This window comes from Microcebus murinus, chromosome 4 (genome assembly GCF_040939455.1).
Source record: "Microcebus murinus isolate Inina chromosome 4, M.murinus_Inina_mat1.0, whole genome shotgun sequence".
Taxonomy (NCBI): domain Eukaryota; kingdom Metazoa; phylum Chordata; class Mammalia; order Primates; family Cheirogaleidae; genus Microcebus; species Microcebus murinus.
This window is the reverse complement of record NC_134107.1, coordinates 48941445-48955937: the sequence shown is the minus strand read 5'-3', so window position 1 is coordinate 48955937 and position 14493 is coordinate 48941445. Positions and strand designations below refer to the sequence as shown.

Here is a 14493-nt window from a genome sequence, read left to right as displayed (position 1 = left end):
CTCCTATTTTAAAAATGCAAAGGGATTATAGTTTGCATGGAAGAGGCTTAGTTTATCATAAAAATTAATTTTTGGCCCAAATTGTTGCCTTTCCCACCTACCTTTTTTTGTTCTGTCCTGATATTTTTCTATCCATTAATTACATTTGCGTTTTTGTTCTAAAAAGAACAGTGTAATTTCACAACACTGAGTGGTTTACACTGGGACCCTTCCGAGAGTCCTTCAACTTTTTTTGTATGCGAACAAGGCTGGCTGTGGAGTAGGACTAGAGACTAGCAAGGAGCATTTGGTGTGCCCTCTGCAGTGGGCAGCATGCTGGCTCGCACGCACGTGTGGCTGATGGTGGCTGGCTTTTAGCTGCACTGGCTGAGCAGTTGGAAGACTAAGATAACCTCATAGATCCTGCTTTTTAACCAAAAGTGCAATACTCTCTATATGGATGTACCTACCCCAGTGTTTGCTCAAGTTCTGACTCTGTTTCTAGTTTCTCTGACCTAACGAATTAATGATGTACAAAGAAGTTTACAGATATCCATTTTGTGTTTCCGTCGACAATGTTATGAATTGCTCTGTTTCTGCACTGTCTGTGTGGTGCCCATTGACTCACCAGGGCACACAGCCCTGGAGCAAAAGCCCCGAGCGATGCATAAAGCTCTCCTGTTCACAAGGGGTCCCTGTGGGATATAGGAAACACTCCTTTCTAACTTGGTGATTTTAAGAATGTTCTTCCATAGAAAACAATGTTGCCATTGCTTTACATATATACCTGTGTACAAATACACAGCTATATTTGTGTTCTTAAAAAATTAAAAGAAAAAAAAAAAAGAAGACTTTCCTCTCCACTTTCAGCCCTGGGGCACTCTCCTTTGGGGCAGGCACTAGGAGGAGAGGGAAATGGGCAGTAGGATAGCAACTGCCTCCGCATTTAAGCTCCAAGAACCACCTTCATCTTAGGGTTCCTCCCTTCTTCCCTACCACATTATTCTTGGAAAAATGGAATCCTGTGTTTTTCCATAAGCTAATATGAATTGAGTGTGCCAGGCATGGCGTTCCTTGTGGTGGGCAGTTAACAGCCAAGCCCCTATTCCGGGAGCTGGCCATTTAGATGGGAGCTGAAATAGAGGACGCTTCAGAGAAGTGTTAGCAGGAAGAGCCAAAGGGAAATGGAGAGGGAATTCCAGGGATGCGCTTCATGGAGAATGTACTTCTGAGTTTGGGAATGAGGACAGTAGTTACTGTAATGCAGAGCCTCTGGCATGTGTTCTCGTTAGGCTCACTACAAAGTGAGTTCCATTATTCTGATGTTGAGGAATAATATTAAGGAAACTGGGGCTCAAAGAGTATAATTGACTTAACAACTGTGATCGAGCCTATCTAGTATGTGGTGAAGCCAAGACTTGAACTCAGATCTTTCTGAATCCTAAACTGATTGTTCTTTCAGATAGGGTTTCATCAAGTGGAGGTGGGAGAAGGTTTTCAAGCAGATGAAGGCTTTATGTTAGCACACTGTACATAATTTGTCACCCCTCACATATGTTAGAGCTGGCCAATCAGCCCTTGCTACCAGCCCTTAACTTAGCTTCACATTTTAACTTTGAGCCCTTGGTCAAAATGTGGACCTAATTTGGGATCGACAGTGTGGTGATCCTCAGGAACTCAGCGTCACATGGTCCTGGCCATAGAGCTGCTTTGTCACCACTGATGCTCTCCTTAACCTTCCTAGCCAGCCCTTACCAGGGTACAGGCTCAGGTCTGTTGGTCTTGTAGGACAGGTGGGTCTTACTGCTCCAACCACACTCTCCTGTACAGCCTTGGAGCCCACTAGCACATTCCATGAGGAGACAGACACAGACAACTTCACCAGAGTCTCCGTAGGTTCAGGCTGATATCCATGGTCCTTTTGGCCTCCCACACTAGCTAATGAGATAAGCTCGCAGCAGAAAGTTGAGGTCATCCCCCAAAACAATTGAAGCCCACTCTCTTGCATCCTTAGTAATGTCCTCTTTGGCTGTTCCATTGAGTAAGGTTTGCAATACCATGTGCTTTAAGCAGAAGGAAGAGGAGGTGACTACCTTTCACTCTGTCCCTCCCTGTCTCTGCAGGACAGCTCCTGCGTCCCATTTAAAGCTCATGTTTCTAAGTCCTGTATTTCCTAAGTTCTTCCATGTTCCCGTGAAGAAAAGAGACTCAGAGAGAAAGAGAGTGGTCATTCTCATGTCATATTGACAGATGAGTCAGAACAGCTACAAAAGCCAGTCTCTTGCAAATCTGTTAGAATAAGTTCCAGAGGTCAGCTTCATGCTCCTACTAACTGCAGTGGTTCTCAAAAAGTGCTTGTTTGTGCACCGGATCACCTCAAAAGTGTGATTTCAAGACTTTCATTTTATTTTAATTTTAGTAAAGAAAATTTGTGCTAGTGAAAGTTCAGGATTTCCACATAGATTTGAACTTGAAAAGCGCAAAAATGATTTTTTAATTCATTCCAGTAACTTTTCATCCAAAAGCCAGCCAACTGTAGGCTCTTTCGTAGATGTTGGGCGTGTGGAGTTGAATAAGCAGGGTCTGTGTTCTTGGGGAACACTAAACTTTTCTGTCATTTTTCCAGTAGATCATCTGTGGCCAGGGGGCTCTGAAGTAGGAATTAAACAGGGAAGTGTGAAGGCCGCCTGGGGAAAGGAATGATTAATTCTGAGAATGAGAGAATGAAAGAAAGCTTCATGGAAGAGATGCCTTAGAACTGAGCATAGAGGGAGGCACAGAACTTCCATAGAATGGAGGGTGTTAGGGGAACCTTGAAGAACACGGTTGGAAGCGTGCAAAAGGAAATGAGACTGGGTGAGCCTGGCATGGCAGTAAAGCCCTGGGCCATCCCGATGAGGAGCAGGGATTCATCTGGGGCCTTGGGGGAGTATGCGGGGGTCCCTCACTTTTATGTTTTGGAATGATCTCGCCAGCTGTGTTTGGGAGCATAGCTAATAAGAGGGAGGCTGAGCTGGAGGCAGCAAGACTAATCCCCAGGCTGCTATGAGAGTGGGTGAGAGGTGCTGACCTGGACCAGGGGCCCACCCCGCCCCCTCCCCTGCCCTGCCCTGCCCTGCCCCGGGCCATGCTCAGCTGTCATCCTTGGCTGGTTCCCACTCCAGTCCACTCTGCCTGCCCTGTGCTCTAACTCATTGTTTTCAAAGAGTAAATTATGTTTATAAATCCTATCCTTATTCTGAAATACATACCAAAACGTTTCAGAAAGATTTTCAATAGCAGCATTAAAGAATTACCTTGTTAAAGGTTCAGTTTTCTTAAAGTAATAGTAACTAGCTCAGAGTGTGCATCCAAATTAACCATAAAGTTTTTGTTGTTAAAGTTTAAATATATAAAGGTTAAATAGTACAGAGAATGACATGTTAAGCACTCATGTTTTTACTATCCAGAGATGATTATTTTCATTCTGACATATTTTCATTAAGTTTTTTAAAATGAAAGAAATCAATTGGTAAAATGTGATTCTGTACTTTTTCTAAATTCATCTTTCCATCTTTCTTCTTCAAAATCAGAATCAATCTCTCCCACCCCGCCACACTGCCCATAATGTCTTTCCTTGCCATTTGTTTCCCCGAGAAAATCTGATCCAGTGAAAACTCTCTTCTCCTTTTGCCCCTAGATTTTTACCCATTGCCTACCATGAATTTGTGCTCTAGCCATTGGCACCAATGTGAGACTTTTTCTCTGCAATCTGTAGCAGCCTAAACCAAGGTAGACTTGGCCAACAGTGTGGGATGGCCTTGGATACAGACCGTGACAGTGAGGGAGAGTTGCAAAGACAAGAAAATACAGGGAATGGTTGAACTAGAGAGGGAGTGATGTGAGGGGGCGATGACCCAGCAGCAGAGAAACTGGGAGAGCAGAGGGGTCGGCAGATTGTGGTTGAGTGTCAAGGGCCTGGCAAGATGGACTAAGGGAATAAAAGGCATCTGTGGCCAGAGCGTGAGAATTTTGGAAATGAAATATATACATCCAGGGTTGGGAGTAGTGTTTTTTTCCCTTTTTTTTTTAATCTTCAAAAATGACTAAGTGAAATGTTGAAGCAAGAGTACTAACTCCTGGTCTAGAAGAGAGCTCAGCTTTGAGGGAGTCCTTTTTTCTCAGGGATGAGGATGTCCTGTGTTGGCCCCCGCCTAGACAAGGTGCTTTGGACCCAGCACTCTAAGGGGGGTGGGGTGGGGAAGGTATGTTGTAGGTGACCCACAGCTTTGTAGCTAGGCCAGATTCTTGTTATAAAGCAGATGAATCCATGCTATGACAGCGTGCCAGTATCTTATAGGTTTGTGAAATGTGCATGTGGCACTTCATGGATGCCAAGTTAGAGATCTCCTCTGGACCTGTGTCACCAGCAGTGCCACCAGCACCAGTTTCGCTTATGCCCTCCATCCTCCTCCTTCCCCTAGTTTGGTCCCTTACTAGCATCTCCGATTGAATAGTGAGGAGCAGCAGCCAGGTCTGAGGACTAGCTTGCAGCTTTAGGAATCATTCTCTACTTTGAATCATTTCACTCACTATTCATTCATCAAAAAGTTGCTAACTGTTTTTTTTTAAGCTCCACAGATTTATTATTCCAGCACATGGAAAGACTGCAGAAGTATTCTTCATGCATTAAGCAGTCTTTTCTTTCCTACTCAGAGTTCCTATGTGGAATTGTGTGCTCTGAGTCTCTTCCTCTAAATGTTCAGTTGTCCTGAGAGGTTGCCGATACCCTGTCTGTCCTCCCATCCCCAATAGCAGCAAAAAGGCCATCCTTTATTTGTTGGCTTCCGGGGCTTGTGAGAGACACAGCCAAGCCCTGGGGACCATCTCATCTTCCTGTGAAGACAGATCAGGCCACTTCTGGTTCACACCTTGAGTGGGTTTGGGCAGGTGCATGACTTGGAACAAAACTAAGAGGAAAGGGAGTTTTCCCTCTGCCCTGAGCTCAACAGGGATACATCTTAGGCAGTACACGTGTTCATGTCAGGCTCTGGACATGTATTGAAGAAAAGCCTGCACTTGCTGACATTGCACCATCCCAGTAGAGCAGAAAAAGACCTGAGCCTCTCTGATTATGTCCAGTCGTTGGTGACTAATTTACGAGCTGCATGTGCTCCCCTGGGGCCATTTTCTTCATTCTCGCCCTGGTAGCCTCTGTGATTTGATTTCTGGGCAGGCCATTCTTTCCAATCTGCTCTTCCTTCCACTAAGCAGAGAGCTTAAAGTTCAAATTGTTGATTTAATTCTTTTGAGTTCAAGAACTTCACTGGGGCATTGCTAAACTCCACACTGCTGAATCATGTGTGTATCCTCACCGATTCCATCCTCGAAACAGTCCGTCCACAGGCAGAATAGACATAACCTCGCTTCATCCTGTGGTGTTCCCCACAGACCCCAGAGCCCCTCTGCTCCTTCAGGGATTTGGCTGTGAGCAGCACATGAGGCAAAGGAAGCCTGAGCAATAACCTCCTTTGTCTGTGTTAGCACCAAGACACTTGACCTTGTCCTGGGTTTGGGAAATGCTACAGTCTTTCCTGGCATTGCCCAATCTTTGGGGAGTCCTTTTGCATTCACGACATGCACCCTTTACCCTCAAAGATACTTTATTACCTTGTTTTTAACTTAGCTGAATTAAAGCTAAGATTAGAGACAATTTCTCATGTTCAGTTATGATGGAATTAGAATCTCTCCGCAACAGTGCGGTGATGCAGAGCTCACAGTGCGAGCAAGAGCACTGACTACGTTTACTTTTCTGTGAGAGCTGGGCCGAGTCTGGATTTTCTTTTTCATGGTCAACAGAAACAGCCTCATTCTACGCATTTATGCCTTCATTGAGAAATCCCATTGTTCATCGGCCTCCAATTTAGATAATATCCTAGAATAACATGGATCTCAAAGATCGTGTAGTGAGGGCCAGGGCTCCTAAGCATGCAGGTAGAGTGCTGGCCACGGATGAGAGTTCATTTCCTCCACTTTGGGTGCTTTGCCTCGTTTCCCTCCACTGAGCCCTCTGCATTGCCTCTGTGTGTCTGAAGGCAACAGAGAAGATGAGCGGTGGGAGCTGATACTCACCCTGGAGTTTGACGTGAGCCAGGTGCCAGCTTGGGTTCCTCTGGCTTCAGGGGAGATCTGCTTCCCGCCCCTTGCTGTCACCGCCTAGAGAAAAAGGGACTAAGATCCGAAGGGTGCCTTCTCCCAAACACCTGGATCTGGCGTGGAGCTGTCCTAAACCCCTGTCCTCCTGGGAGAGAGTCATCAGGCACACCTATGAGTCTCCCCGTCTATAATCCTCATCTACAGCCTTTATATGATGCTAAGGCCCACATCAGAATTAAAGGAGATGCTGTTGACAATTATAATATACTAAATATAGCTCAGTACATTTAAAAATGAACAATGGTAAAAGCCTTGAACATTTTTTTCTTGGATGTGAATGGAGTCTTTGGCATTTGGAAATACAATAAGATGAATTAATTGCTACTCATTAGGCAGCAAGTCGGGAGAAGTATGAATGTGCCTTCTCTCCTCGGCTTTAGCTGTTGCCTGACCGAAATAGCCCCCTTTTGTATTTACTCCTGCCTTCTCTAATAATAAGCAAATTAGAGATCATAGGTAGAAAAAATTCAAGTGCCCGCCATCCTTTCTCCAAAACCATCATACGGTTTTGTGATGTTTATCTATTCCGTGGGTACGGCTAATAATCGCAGAGGTCATGTGAATCCACGTAGTGCAAGATTAGAAACAACATCTGCAAAATTACTTCTTAGGAAAGTATTTTGTGTTTTGTCTTTTTCTGAAAAAGTGATTTTGCAAGCAAATTGCTGTTTTTTCCTTCCTTGCATTATATTTTTATATTGCTGGGAAAAGTATTTTTGGAGGAAAACATTTAATAGCTATCAAAAGTTTTTGAATCCATGATCATATTTTGACTTTACATATATTTCCTGATGTATTTGGTGGACTTCTATATGACTAAATTTGATTGGGGCCTTATCTTTAAATTCTGAAATGATGGCCCTTGAGTAAACTGTTTGGAATATATTGATTTCGTACACTGTTCATTAAAATTCTATATGTGGAATATAAAGAGTATATGCCAGCATTTGACCTTTTTAAATTACCTTTAAAATTTGTTCATGGTAATGCCTACAGAGTATGAGATAATTGATTTTGCAGAATAATCAAAAGCTGGTAAAGCAAGAGGGAGAGAAGGGAACAAGGGAACTTCTATAATGTCCAGACTGATGCCTGAGGTGTCCGCAGGTTTTAAGAGCATACCACTCCAGCCATGTGCCTTTGTGTTCTTGCTGTCTTCCTGTCATGTATATTACATGTAGACATTTTCCAAACATTCATCTATTTCAACCAAAAACAGGAGTCAGTCAGCAGAACAGAGGGTTACAGCAGCAGCCTTGCTCTGCTTCATGAAATATGAAAGCCTGTTTACTTAGTAACCACAACAGTTTGAAAGGCTTCAGGCAGAGGAGTTTATCCGTGATAAAGTCTGCTGGGACCGTGAGTGGCAGAGGCAGTGAGACCACTGACAGTGTGGTGTTCTGGAAAACTGGATAGTGAAGAAAGTAGGGTAGGCGATGAGTCAGAGTGCTTCTTCTGCCCCGTTCTCAGGTCAGTTGTACCATTTGTTCTCAGCACCAATCCTCTTCCCCATCGACAGTCTAGAGACCCACGGTTCCTGCTCTGTAAGCGGTTTCCACTGGCCTGCAGGTCATGGGCTTGTGTTAAGGTTCAATTGGAAAAGGGAGATTTCCCTTTTCTTCCCCCACCCACCAAACACGCAGCCTTTGGTAGCCTCATTCTTTGTAGTCTTAGGGATAGAGGAACTTAAAATCAGTAATAAGGAGTCAGTGTGAACTTGTCCAAGCTTTTATCTAGGACATGTTTTTCTTATTCGTGCTCATATTTACACTTGCACACGCTCAGAATGTTTTCTGTAATCTAAGACACCACACAGCATAATTCGGTATTGACTTATTAACAGTTTTTCAAGATAAAACGATGTGTTCATTCTTTGTAGGTCTCATGCACATTTCAGAAATATTGGTGTAAAAACGCGGTAGAATAGAATTAATACCGTGTACAAGTGTAGCTTGTGTTTTTAAATTTATTGAAGCTCCACTTGTTTGGATAAATCATTACCCTCCTCTTTAGAGTGGGGGCGAGTGGGGGAGGATAAAGTGGAATGGGTAAAAAGTCCAGGATGTTAGACTAGAGTGACAGAGAGGAGCAATTTACTCAGGTCTGACACTTAGAGTTATAATTTTTTCAAAGCTGGGCATGTATCTCTGCACCGAAAATGGCAATTTATAGATCCTTCCATTGAAATCTCTTAGCTTGGCATCCTTCCGCACTCCCATTTCAGGATAAGTGGGTGTGCAGCCAGGCTTTCAGTGCTGATTTCGAGATATCCCTGGTGGTGCTTATTATCTCCAGGGTTACTTTAGATTTTAAACAAAAAATTTCAATCCTTTTAATTTTCAAATATGTATCATAGATAAAGGGGAGATGTTATAAAATTAAATGAGTAGTCAGGAGCTCTACTACAAAAGATAGGAAATCACTGGTGTAGACATTTTAGTCCATTTGCAGAAAATTACCTATTCTCAAATAGGTAGGTCAAGTAGAAGAACCTCTACTTGGGATAAAATTTCCTTTCCAAACTTGGCTTTCTCTGTTAGGACAGGCAGCCAAGAGCTGCCTAAATTTTAACATCCCACTATTTTCTCACTAGTAGGTTTGTGTTTTTTTGCTAAATATATTAAGATGTATTTCTTTATGATGGAACTTGCCCTCATAGCAACAAATACTTTTAGAACCAGAAACACATACATTAGAGAATAAAGTGCAACTCTTTATTTTGTAGATGAAGAGAAGTAGAGGGTGTTAAATGATTTGCCCAACATAACACAGCTCATTAATGTCAGGCAGGCAGATTTGGAACCAGGTCTCCCAGCTCCATGGCAAGTCGGCCTTTTATGGTCACAGAGCAAGTTGGTGCGATAAAAGCAATTGATTTGCTCTGCTGCTTTTGAACTCTTGTTTTCATTTGGGTACCTGGTAGAGTTCTGGTAATGAGAGAGTCAGACCTTACTTCATTTAAGAGAAGAGAAAGATCATATTCCGAAGGTGTGTGACATAAACAGCAGAGATAGTTACTATTCTCCTTTCCTGTGTTAACTGATTTCCCCTGCATAATAAACACTTAGAAGAACTTTTCAATAAAGCCTGGCAAAGGGAAACATTTCAGGCAGCTCTTACTAGAATAACGTGGGTTGTAGAGATGCAGGGAACTCATCTCCGTTTGGACCTAGACTTACTCATGAGTCGCCCCACCTGAGCGAGCACAGACACATTCTGCATGCGGGGAAGCAGAATCGCCCATCACCAGCATTTCATAAACAGAACTCTCGGGTCTTTGAGAGGCCCCCTGGTGATCTTTTGGAATAGAGCCAAGCCCACGAGCTCTTTTGTAGTGACTCCTCAGATGCATCTGCCAGGCAGGCAAGAAGTCTGGGCTGCCATTATCCAAGCCCCCTAATCTGGGCCCCAGAGAAGTTGTCAGGCTTGTTCTGTGCTGAGGACGGTGCCTGTGGTTATACCTGTGCCGTGACCTCGGTTTCAGGGATTGCCCTGAGAGTGTTTATAACCTTCAGTTAGGGGGTAGGTGGCGTGGGGGCTGGAGTCCAAAGGAGAACCAGTGAATGTGTGTGGGTGTTGTGGAGTTCTTGACAGCCAGTGGAGCAGGTGTGACGGGAGCCTCGTCTTCTGTTCCTGGATTACCTTCCGGGGACATGCGGGGCAGGGGCCAGCTCAGCGTGGGCCTTCTGGCACGGAGATCTGTGTGTTGGGCTCAGTTCAGCTTTAGGGCACATGAACACTCCCAGTCAGCTTATCATAAAATCCCATTACTTCAGCTTTTGTCTTTTTTCTGACATCCTCAGTATCTGAAATGTTTTAGATCTTTTGGGGGGAAAAAAAAAAAAGTTACCCAGGGAAGCTAGCTTTGGGTTAGGGCATTTGACAGATTAGCCAATGGAGCCTGCACTCAGAGGAATACCATCTGATAGGAGCTGACAGAGCAGCAGAAGAGTCACGCTAAGGGTTGCCTGGCCGTCCTGTGGGGGCCTGTAACACCCTGAGGGCTCCCAAGGCCTGCAGTCGGCTGCGGCAGGTGCCACCACAGGTGTTGTGATGACCATGCACTTCCCTGTTAAGCTGTTGCCATTTGAGGCTTGCTGGCTTTTCAGTTATGGGCCAGAGAACTATGTAAAACATTAAAAATTTATGCACGTGTTAGGCTCTTTTTCCTTCTCTTCCTTTTTTGGTGTTTTTTTTTTTTTTTTTTTTTTTTTGTGGCTCGTTTTCAAGGGTTAGTATAAGCTTTTTGTGGTGTTCCAGGCAGTTATGGGGCAAAGCAGTCTCTACACCTTGGGAGTACCTAGTAGGTCTTTCTAGAAGCCCCTAGTAGTTGTTTGGTAGGCTTTAGGGTTTATTTGTTTTTGTGTTTTTGTTTTTAACCTCCTTTGGCCTTGCCCTTGGCACCTCAGCCTGTTTTTTCATCACCTGTGGTTGAATCTGTAAACGCTGAAGCCCCCTCTCAGCTGGAACTCTGCGTCTTGTCCAGGAGCTGCCTTTGACCTTCCCTGACTGTCTGAGCCCCGGAGGACAGCTGTGGAGGGCGCCCTTTTTATTTTCATGGCGCCATTTTGTTCCCGCTTTGATGGCGTCTGGGCCAGGAGTATAGATCCTCTACTAGCAACCAGAAGCCTTTCTGTGCTCACCAGGCTTGGAGCCCTGCCTGTGCCCATGGGGCTGCTCACGTGCCAGGGGTCTGACCACGTCTCTCTCCATCTGTCCTGGGGAAGCCACAGAACCAGCTCGATGGAGCTGGGGCAGTTTTTTGATTGTTGCTATTTGTTGGGTGTCCTTCCTGATAATTGCCTTTCTAGATAGCTATCTGGATTGTGCATTTTTCCTAAAATGTGGGGGAAAAAAAGACCCCACGCTTCTATGCATTTTATTGTATCCAAGTATTATGTGTTTGTATACATATATATTTTTTAACTGAAGAAGAAAAATAACCCTGCCTTTGTACGCAATCCTTTTAACAAATTGTTTATTATTGTATCCAGGTAACAAGCATGGTAAGTATTTTCACCAAACTGAGTATATTCTATATTTTTAGCTGTGCTTGGCAGACTTTTTTGGCTAGCTTTGTGTTATCAGCCTTGGCTTTTCTAGAAAAGACCCATTTAGGAAAAGGGGAGACCACTTACCCGTAGCATCCCCTGTGTTCTTGGCCTTTATACGAACCCGTATAGCCTTAGACCCACGGCGGGGATACTTGAGAGAGCATGCGCCCCGCCAGCATGCTGCTTGGCCCATCACCCCCCTCTGCCCCCGCCCATCCGCTGCTTCTGACCCCCCTCCCCCACCAGATGTCCACCAGAGCTTCCAGGCCTTGCGCCCTAGCGGCTCCCCGGGGACTGTGGCCCTGCGATGGCCAGCACACACACAGAGAGGGCGCCCGAGCTCTGAGGATTGCCCTGTCCCAGTCCACAACCACACCTCTTCTGTCGCCCTCCTGCCATCGGTTACAGCAGGGCCCTTTTCTCCCCTTCCTCCTTGAGCATGCTAAGTAATGGGAGAGATTTTTTCTGTAAGCTGAAAAAATAAACAAATACATTGTCCACCTCTCTCAGAGGCTTTACATTCTGTTAGAAAATGGATTTAATTCTTAAAAACAAGCAAAAACACCTTGCCCCACTGGGTAGTCTCTGTAAATGTTCAGAGCTGCGGTAGGTTGAGTGTGTTTTAGCCTTCTGGCTGTGTTTATTTATCCATGCATGTTTGCTTTTTTGGCCTCTTTTGTGGCTCTGTATTTTAGTCCATGTGCTCGTGGCTGTGCCTGTTTCACCTGTCTGGTAGCCATGCGTTCTGTATTAAGTCGGTGTGTCACTGTCACCTTCAAGGATCAAACTGCAAAGGATAAGGCCCTGCAGCACATGGCGGCCATGTCCTCAGCCCAGATCGTCTCGGCCACTGCCATTCACAACAAGCTGGGGCTGCCTGGGATTCCACGCCCCACCTTCCCGGGGGCGCCGGGGGTAAGTCACAAGCCCAGGGTGATAATGACAGCTGCCGGGGTTGGGGTTGGTGTAGGCCAGCGTTCGGCCTTCCACCTGGCACTTCTTGTCACTTGGGTCAGGTGTGTGAGAGGCCGAGGACCACCTTATGGTGAACCGATGCTGTGTGTAAGATGGTGAAGGAAAGAAGGGGAGGGAGCTGGGATTAGAGAGAAGGTCAGGAAGAGTGAGGGAGGGCGGGGGAAGGAGAAGAGGAAGAAAAGAGAGAAAGAGCAGGGGGGAGAATGCAGAAAGGGAGGAAGAGAGGCCGGGCGCGGTGGCTCACGCCTGTAATCCTAGCTCTCTGGGAGGCCGAGGCGGGCGGATTGCTCGAGGTCGGGAGTTCGAAACCAGCCTGAGCAAGAGCGAGACCCCGTCTCTACTATAAATAGAAAGAAACTAATTGGCCAACTAATATATATAGAAAAAATTAGCCGGGCGTGGTGGCGCATGCCTGTAGTCCCAGCTACTCGGGAGGCTGAGACAGAAGGATCGCTTGAGCCCAGGAGTGTGAGGTTGCTGTGAGCTAGGCTGACGCCACGGCACTCACTCTAGCCTGGGCAACAAAGCAAGACTCTGTCTCAAAAAAAAAAAAAAAAAAAAAAAAAAAAGAAAGGGAGGAAGAGGAAGAAATCCTTAGTCCCTGAAGATACAGAATTACGTTCCAGTGCCTTTCTGGGTTGTCATCTGCCTCTTGTGCTCTCTTTATCTTTTTCCTGGCCCTCAGTCCCCTCTAATCCTAAAGTGATATAAGGTGTTCTATAACATTTTCATTTTCGCCTTCTCAAGGGCTGAGAAGCATTTTTATAATCTCATTTGATTTTTGCAGTAATCTTAAATACTTCTTATTGTTATTGCCATTTGACAGATGAGAAAGTTGAGGTTCTTTAGTAGCGAAACAAGAATTTAAGTAACTTGGATCATAGTTGAATGGATAGTGATGTCAGCATTCAAACTCAGGGCTGTCTGACTCCAAAGCCTGCTTTTACCTCTCCGGTGGGCAGCAGCTCCCAGCAAATAAGATGCCTAACACAGGCAACACGCCTCTCAGAGCTTCTGGCTACCTTTTTTATTAAGTGATGAGGGTCTTGCTGTGTTGCCCAGGCTGGACTTGAACTCCTGGGCTCAAGCAGTCCTCCCACCTTAGCCTCCTGGGTAGCTGGGACCACAGGCACCATCGTGTCTGTTTCTGGCCATCTTGTTCTAGCTTTGTCCTCTGCCCTGCTGGACCTTCTGTGCCGTGGAGGCAGAGTATTATACAGGGAGGGCTTCAGAACCGAGGGGGAAGAGGAAGATGGGTGGGTACGTGGATAAAGCAGTCCTTTGAAATATTTGCGAACCCCCACAGTACGCCCAGATCTCTGTTAGGTGTCCTGAGAACGCTGGAGAGCTGCTGTCTGCCCCTGCCCTGGGGGCATCTTCAGGACGGAGGAGCTAAGGGGAGGCCTGAGTGCCAGGCAAGGGTGTGGGTTGTGGCCTTGTGCATACTGCTGACCCCGTTTGCACTCGGGGAAGGCGATTCTGATGGGGCGACAGGAACCTGCGGTCAGTTAGCAAGGTTGCAATGCCTACACATCCTGAATTGCGCTTTGAAGTAAACTCATAATCCTGAGGCCTTTGCGTTTTGCCTTTCAGTTCTGGCCGGGAATGATCCAAACAGGGCAGCCAGGATCCTCGCAAGAGTAAGTCTGAGGAGGGGCTGGCAATGACAACATGGGGCTGGTCACAGCCCACCCGGGGCAAGTTCTCCCAGAACCAGGCTGTCCTGCGGGTTAGAGGAGAAAGGAGGGTTACGTGGAGATCCCAGAAGTCATCCCCCTCTTACTGGGGCCAGTGGCAGGAGAGAGACTGACTTCTCAGATCTGAGAGGGGAGTACGCACCTGACTCCCCCCTTAAGTATTTGCAGTCATTTAGCTGGAAACAGAAAGTGGGACCCTGTCCCTTCTTGGGGTTGCAGGCAGGACCTGGGGTCTATAGCCCGATCCATTCCGGCTTTCCCTGGGGTGGGAAACTGATAGAAAATGCTGCTGGTACCATGGGGGCAAGGGGAGAAGGCTCAGTAAACCTGAACCAGAAGGGCAATTTGGGGATAGAAGTAGAAAGGGAATCCTGCCTATACGTTGTCAAAAGAACTGGAACTATTTGGCCTGGAGAAGGAGAGCCTGAAGCATGTCCCACCCCTTGCCTGGAAATGGTTGACAGCTGACCTCAGTCTCTGTAGGGACCGAGAAAGGTAGTTGTCACAGCACATCGAAGTCAGGCGGACATCTGTCCAGCCCATCCCACTGAACTGTCAGGGGGGTTGGTGGTTGATCGCTAGTGTGCTCCTGG

General features: G+C 46.0%; 1 protein-coding gene across 8 annotated transcripts in view; it reads left to right on the top strand.

Moving 5' to 3' along the window:
* TEAD1 (TEA domain transcription factor 1) overlaps positions 1-14493 on the top strand; it is a 261349-nt gene that overhangs the window by 191742 nt on the left and 55114 nt on the right. For 5 of the 8 annotated variants that reach the window (XM_012744245.3, XM_076002165.1, XM_076002164.1 and 2 more), the window contains 3 exons: positions 11169-11180; positions 12009-12143; positions 13797-13843. In XM_012744245.3, coding sequence (XP_012599699.1) covers positions 11169-11180; positions 12009-12143; positions 13797-13843 — 194 coding nt within the window. The remainder of the gene's footprint in view (positions 1-11168; positions 11181-12008; positions 12144-13796; positions 13844-14493) is intronic. The other 3 variants (XM_076002163.1, XM_076002167.1, XM_076002166.1) reach the window with 1 other exon arrangement.